This window comes from Sinocyclocheilus anshuiensis, unplaced genomic scaffold (assembly GCF_001515605.1).
Source record: "Sinocyclocheilus anshuiensis isolate Anshui unplaced genomic scaffold, SAMN03320099.WGS_v1.1 scaffold1203, whole genome shotgun sequence".
Classification (NCBI taxonomy): Eukaryota; Metazoa; Chordata; class Actinopteri; order Cypriniformes; family Cyprinidae; genus Sinocyclocheilus; species Sinocyclocheilus anshuiensis.
In genome coordinates this window covers 236,481-244,144 of record NW_015539980.1, presented here as the reverse complement: position 1 = coordinate 244,144, position 7,664 = coordinate 236,481, and the positions used below count along the sequence as shown (strand labels likewise).

The window sequence follows — 7,664 nt, the reverse complement described above, 5'->3', positions numbered from 1 at the left end:
TGTAAGCTCTTTCAGTAGCTGTGGTCATCATAACAGTATTTTATTTTCCGAGTTGTCTATTCCGAGTTGGGTTGTGGTAAAATTAGCAACAGGTAGCGGCAGTAGCTCACCGAGTGCAACCATTTTACGTCATCAGAATAATGGCGCCCCCCATAGTCCAAAATATGTATAAAACGATGTGATTTTTAAAATAACATAAATCTTTAATGGGTCTTCTACTACATATTTCAGGAAGAGACATCATTTACATTATATTAAGCCATACAAGTCTTAATACCCAGGGATCCCTTTAAGACAAATATATAGTCAACATAATATACATATCTAAAAAAATGACTGGAATAAAAGTACTATGCAATAGGATAGCATTTAAGATGGATCGATGAATGGATAGATAGATAGACAGATAGATAGATATATAGATAGATAGATAGATAGATAGATAGATATATCTTTATACCACTCGTAGAAGTCAAAATAGAGACATTTGATTAAATAGGGGGTTGCTTAAAAGAGAAAAGGAAAGAGCGAGAGATTTGGAGGGAGGTAGGTCAGCATTGATGGAGGCCAGATTTACAGCTCAGATAAGACCGTTCCCAACAAGAGAGGCCATTCTATTACACACAAACACAGGAAGTCCCTGATCGACATGCAGACATTATCTAGGCAGCCAGAGCAAGAAAGAAATGCTAGGAAGTTATTAGCGGTGGGACTCAATGGAGAACTTCCCAGAGACAATGGTCTACTCTGAAAGTATGTGGCATAATTTGTTTCAATTCAAAAGGCCATTATTAATAATATTTTCATTATTGTTGTCACCGTCAAAGGTGGGAAAGGTTTAAAATACTAATGTAAACAATGGGGGTTGTTTTTCTAAGCAAAAGATAAATAATTTTGAATGCACAGCATGACAGAAAACAGGCCATACCTCTTTCGAGATTATCTTCATGATGAAAATAATCTAATGAAAATAAATACCATCAGAAGTCAGCACTTTTTAAAACATCAAGGCTCCCTTTGAACCAAAACAGACCTGAGGTGGAGGACACTGGGAATGTGCTTTCAGTGTCTTGCCACGCTCTGCTGTGCTTGAATGGAATGACAAGCACAACCTTTACCAATGAAAGTAAAGCAAATGCATGTAAAGAATACCTGAGGATGGAAGAGTAGTGGTGCCGGCCTCAGGTACTTCTCCTTTAGAGCTCCTACTGGGTCTATTAGCTTCCTCTTCTCCACCCTGCTGGACAACAGCACCAAGGGTTACGTACGAACGAAGGTTGATTGTAAACCTACTGGGTACCAATACTTTTCCAATAACTTGTCTAATTTCAACATATCACCAGCTACTGCTTTGAATTGTCCTTGTGTTGGGTTTTACAATAGAACCTACTTATTGAAATACCTGTAGATGGGGTCCATGAAGAATGGCGAGGGCTTGGCGTAGTGGAGCGACGGCTGCTGTTGGGGAAGGGATGCTTGCGGCTGAGGCATCTGGGGCTGGTGCAAGTTCTGGGACTGAGTTAGTACTGGGTGTTCATCTTTAGCTGCTTTGCAGTTTGCACCATAGGCGTGATTCTTGCGCTGTTCATATGCACCACCGTTCTGGTTAGCTCGGCTTCGACTGCCTATGCTGAGGTCCAGAGGTTGTTCCTCGCCAGGGGCCAAGGGGGGATTGGATGGCAAGGCTGGCTTGCTGGGGGGTGGAGGAAGAGGTTTGACCTCCTTGGGTTTGGTGGTTAGGTCAAAGGGTGAATCCACACCAGTGGCTGTAGGTATTTTCTGTATGTGCTCACGAGGGGATTTAGGCTCAGGTTTGAAGAACATGCCAGGATTGAGTGCTCTGTCTGTGAACGGGTACAAGGAATGTGGGAAGTTGGGCAGAAACTGGAAAGGGAACATGGAATGGTAGTTTAAGGAGCCCATCTTCTTCTCCTGCAAGCCCATTAAGCCTGGGCCAAAATACTTTTCTGCAATGGAGGCAATGGCTTTAATGGAGTCAGTGGTGGCCCCGGAGGGTGGAAGTGCTTGCTCCTCTGGCGGTGGGAAAAATGAATGCTGGGAGGAGAGGAATGGACGCTCGCAAGGGAGGTTCCCTGTACTGGAGACAGATACCGAACTGCTGCTCACTTCGTCCTGCTTGCTCTCCTGCACTGGTTTCCTCCTGCTCTTCTCCCGTTCGCTTTCTGCCTCACTTTCTAGATCTGAGCCAGACACCGTGCCAGTGGTGGTGTCTAGATCTGTGCCGCTAGACGTGTTAACATCTTCCAAGTCACTACCATCAGACATTTCATTCATCTTCACTTTATTCTTGTTGTCGTGGAACGACAAGTCCAGTTTGGACTCGCGATTCTCCTCTGACTGGCTGCTGAGACCGCTCCCTACATTGCTATTTCTGTTGTTCATGGATGTGACCGCAGAAAGAGTAGGAGCATCAAGAGGAGTCAGCTTCCCATCCTGACTGTTACTAATTGGGCTCTTGAGCAGTGAACTAGGAGGTAACAATGGCGGTCTAGGATATAGCGATGGGGGAAAAATCCCTGGGAAGCCATGGGAAAGGGCTGGGAATACAGGGGGTGCTGGGGAAAAGGGCAAACCTGCATGATGCGGCCTGGATGGGAAGTAATCCCCGAAGCCAAGTCCACTATGGTTCAAGCCAAGATGAGACTTGGACTTGCCTAAAATGTGACTGGATGTCATTGGTATACCCGTTGTGAATATGCCTACGGGATTATAATGGTTCTTGCCCTCGCAAAAGCGCCGATGCTTGTTGAGGGAGGAGGTAGTGCTGAACATTTGCCCACAGTCTTTACACTTGATCTGGGTGCGGCAGTCTGCATGCATCCGTTTGTGACGGCACAGGTTAGAGAACTGGGTATACGATTTGTGACACACCTCACCTGGGAGAACACACATGACTGGTTAATTCTATTAACATACTGTTTTCATTTGGTGTTCATTCATTCAATAGCAGTGATAATCCGGCAGCTGATTAGATCAACCAATAAACTGTACATGCTGTTTATTATGTTCGGCAAACATGGCACTGTCTATATCAGGGGTAGCCAACCCTGCTCCTAGAGGGCTACCTTCCTGCACAGTTGAATTCCAGCCCTAATCAAACACATGTGAAGCAACTAATCAAGGTGTTTGAATTACTCGAAAATTGCAGGCAGGTGTGTTGGAGAAGGGCTGAAACTGAAGTCTGCAGGAAGGTGGACCTCCAGGAGCATGGCTGGACTCTGCTCTGTTTTGAAGGTGAGATAAAAACGCTACACACGGCAATGTTATATGGTAAAATATGATCAATTAGCATATGAATAACTCGTTGATGAGATGCTTCATTAATAGTAGAGCTATTTCAGCTAATTTTGTATACATACAAACACATGTACACTGGTACAGCATACATGCATTTGGACATTGGACGGTAACACACAGAACATTGTGAAGGCAAGCAAAAAGAAGATGGTGTTCTCTCAGTGTTGGTAAAAGGGCAGCTAAGACATTTACCTCTAAACATTAAATCTGCCTTAGCCATATACAAGCCTAATGGGCCCTCAAAAGAAAATGCAGTTACAAAAAAACAGAAGAAGGGTAAAATGGAGTAATTAAGAGAGCGAAAAAGAAAGCACTAAAGAAAAGTGCAACAAATGTAAAACAAATCAAAGAATGGCTCTAGAATTTCATTTAGTTGCTCTGACCTATAAAACAACAGCTGTCACAATCTTGGGGTGGAGCTAGCCGGGAGGTCTTTGGACACTGGTAATTGTATCTGAGGCTTAGACAAGACTGCTCAGACTTACAGATGAAAGGCTTGACACTGCTGTGTATGTGCTTGTGCTGCTTGAGGCCCGAGGAGGTGGCAAAGGTCTTGCCACACTCAGGGCAGGTGTGGGCTCGGGCACCGACGTGCTGAGAGCGGATGTGGCGCTGGAGGTTGCTGGGGTCTGTGAACACCTGAAGAACCCACAGAAATATGCCAACTTAGTGCAAAGTGCTATGCAAACATAGCATGGTGTAAAGGCAATTACTTGGAGATTAAAATTAATTGTAGTGTCATATTTTGAAATTTGCAGTACACGGAGAGTTGACATGAAACATTTTTGGAAAGTTGACACGGCCTGTGGAGTGACATCCATCAATCAGTATTTTAAACACAATTTGGCTAATTCTTCTGATAATTCTTCTGACCTCAATTTAATCAAGAGACTACATGAATGTTTGTACTTATTAAAAATTCATTTGTCACAATGCAGGACATTTTAAAACAAACTGCTGAATGTAAAAGGTTTTAATTTCATTTTCATCAACTAAATATTAGTCCAGGGGCACTTTATGTTTCAACTTTCCACATGTAATCTAATTAATGCTTTTAAACATATACGTGGTTGCAGTAAGTCACCATAACCATAACCTACCTTATCACAGTTTTCACACTCGAAGCGCTTGCCACTGTCATGTGACATCTGATGGCGAATGAGGTTGGATTTCCAGTTGAAAGCTTTGGGGCACTGTTCACACTTATACTCTCTCTCATCTGTGTGTACGATCATGTGCTGCCCGAGACTAAGAATACATAAGAACACCATAAATATTTTCTGTGTGACCACCATGTAGGCCAGTGTTTCTAAACTGGTCTGTTGTGGCAAGGCTGTATACTGTATCACAGGGGAAAAACAAAAACAATGCTAAATGCAAATAATATAATGAATCCTACAGCCATATACTGCTAGAATACCAAAATAAATAGACTTATGTTTTAAACAGGTGGATTATTATTATTATTTTTTAAAGGCTGCACATTCAAACTTGGTCACTTGGTAGCCAAATTAGGCAGATGCCAAATATGGTTTGCGGCAAGCTTTTCCTTTGCATTCTGTGTCATGATAATAATTTTTCATAATGTTTACCTATGTGGCTCATTGTAATTTTAGCAAATTTCAATGTTTGATTTTAAAGGCATTTTTGTAAGATAAACATATTTATCATGCACATGTTTATTGTACACATACGCATGTGCAATAAACAATTTTGGTTCTGTGTTGGGTCACTGGTACAATGCAAAAGCAAAACCAGATCAGAACCAAGACAAATAAATATGAAAAAGCATAGAACAAACTGATCATTGATTTTTGTTTCTTTTTCATTTACCTTTTTGTTTGACATTTTAACAGCTAGGGGTTCACTAAAGCTCGGCGGGTAATTAGAAGTTGTGCGGTGTGGTGGAGTGTGCTGACCTGTACTCGCTAGGGAAGATCTTTTCACAGTCTTTGCACTCGTGCACCGGCTCATCGCTGTCTTCGCGCTCCTGTTTGAAGTCTTCGCTTAGTGAGTCAAACATCGAGTTGCTGCAACTGCAGGAGTATTTCTGATGCCGCCGTAACTCCAGCTTTGATGTGAAGAGCTCATCACAGTGTTCACAGCGGTACATCTGCTCATCTGTGGGGACGGCATCACACAGTTGCTCAACGATAATAATTACATGGTCATTTTCAATTATAAAAAGGTTCGGTCTCCAGAATAAGACCTCAAATTGTATTTGGACACTTATTTAAAAATGTCTGAATGGCATTACATTAGATGACAAGATATCAAGTGTCATTTAGGCTACTTTAAAAAGAAAACACACTTTTCCATCATGACATTTCATAAAAAGAGGTTTTAAATGATAAAACAATAGACATACTGTTCAAAATGAAAACAAAAATATTTTTGCACTTTCTGGTTGTAAAATGTTAGTGGAACATGTCCGTAGTTAATGTGATGAATTGCACCTGTGGTTATTCTATAGGACACCTGCGTGAACTGTGAGAAATGACTTCACACATCCACTAAAAATCACCGAAACACAGCTGCTTTCAAATATGCATCACTTCAAAAAATACATGTAATTTTGGTAGTAACATTGTTTTCATTGAGCATAAGCCAGCAACCGAGCATAAAGAACGATCTGAAACAAATTTTTTATAACAAATACAAATATTTAAGATTAATATAAAAAACTTTAAAACCTTGAAATTTATACGAACATTGACCTTTAAAGAACTAACAAGATTAAAGCTAAAAATGTCATTGATTTTGACTTGCTTTAGACTGAAAAGTTAAATGACTAAAAACGTGGCTGTTTTATCCTTACTGATATCCTGACACAAAAGCCAAGTTCACAGATAACCCTAGAGGCATGGAAAGGCAAGGAAACTCTACGATCTGATGCATTAGCTATCATCATCCTCAAATTAAACTCATTGATAACTCTGATATACTCCATGCACTGCCCGGATCAGGCCAAGGCGGATAAGTTTCATTATTCTTTGACTCAATGTTTTGAAAGCAAAGGCCATGAAAAGCTCGCACCGATGCTGTGTTATCTAGGATTACACCATATATTATGTTTTATACGTTCTGCGACACGTATTGACAGAACACACTCCACGGCAATGCTCATAGACTTCCTGCAAAATAAACGGGTATTTGGAATAAAATGCCCTTGTGACCCCAAAGAGGCCTTTATGGGGAAAACTAAAGTCAAGAAAAAGTTTCTGTGCTGATTTTTTGAGCCATAAAAAAGAATTCGAGACATTATCTCTCCATCCCATCGGTAGCACTAACGACAAAGGCAGGAATGTTGGGAAAAACGACAGGGAATGGGAAACTAATAGCTCTTGGAGAGATGTAGGGGGAACACAATTATGTGCAGTTTAGCGGCTAATCTGTGAGCATGGGTGAGGTCCCTCGAGACTCCTCCAGCTCCACTCCAAATTCCACCACCGATAAGCCATGAGAAGGAGGTAGATGTAGAGAGCGCTCATTCTGTCTGTGTATCTGTTCGTCTCTCTCAGCCTCTTGTCTGACTGACTGTCTTCGCTGACCATGTTCATTCTACTCTACGTTTCTTTTCTTTTGTTCTCTGAATTGATCTGTCTGAGCGGAGCCTGGCTTGCATCTTTTGGCATCCCTCTCTCCCTTTTCTCTCGGAGAGCTTTCTTCTTGGCTTTTTGGCAGGGAGATCTGAGACACATCTCTATCAGATAAAACCCTTTGCATGTGTTGGAGAGTGACTGCTGCGCTGTGACACACTTCAGTGCTTTTGCAATTTTCTAGTCTGTATCAACTACTCTGCGCTTCAATTCCAAAATTACCAGATCACTTGGAAAAAAAAAAAAAGAAAAAAAAAAGATTTGGAAGATTGCGAGTGATGTGTTTTAATAAGGAAACTACAAGTGACCACTGATGCTTTTAAAGAAAATGATAACAATTATTTAGAAATAAAGCAGACAGTGTGCAGTATATTTTATATCTGTGTAAAAACGAGTTATTATATTTGATTATTATTATTGCATTCTTTTTTTTTATATAAAAATGCAATGAACCACACACAACAAAATCTATAGGGCTGCCGTTTCATTCTCAAATTCGCCAATACTAGTATTTTCTTCATGGTCCGACCTAACAAGAGACAAGCACAGGCCACATACAGCATCTTACTAACTGTTGGCAGAGGTGAATGAGTGTGGTCTGTGTGAGTTTGTTTAAAAGAGTGCCTAATGACTTGCATTAATCTCACCTTCCAGGTTCGGTGCCATTGAGCCCTCGGGGAAAACTCCGTCCTTCCTGTAAACCAGTAACTCCTCCCCTATTTCAATATCTCTAATAGCTTTATAATA

The 7,664-nt window shown here is 41.2% G+C and overlaps 1 protein-coding gene across 4 annotated transcripts in view; it reads right to left on the bottom strand.

The window, feature by feature from the left end:
• prdm16 (PR domain containing 16) overlaps positions 1-7,664 on the bottom strand; it is a 31,639-nt gene that overhangs the window by 17,566 nt on the left and 6,409 nt on the right. The window contains exons 1-6 of one of the 4 annotated variants that reach the window (XM_016484302.1): positions 7,565-7,655; positions 5,238-5,439; positions 4,419-4,566; positions 3,804-3,957; positions 1,403-2,915; positions 1,153-1,240 (exon numbers count right to left, since the gene is read on the bottom strand). In XM_016484302.1, coding sequence (XP_016339788.1) covers positions 1,153-1,240; positions 1,403-2,915; positions 3,804-3,957; positions 4,419-4,566; positions 5,238-5,439; positions 7,565-7,583 — 2,124 coding nt within the window. In that variant the 5' untranslated portion in view covers positions 7,584-7,655. Of the gene's footprint in view, positions 1-1,152; positions 1,241-1,402; positions 2,916-3,803; positions 3,958-4,418; positions 4,567-5,237; positions 5,440-7,564; positions 7,656-7,664 lie in introns of those variants that run through there. The other 3 variants (XM_016484303.1, XM_016484304.1, XM_016484305.1) reach the window with 3 other exon arrangements.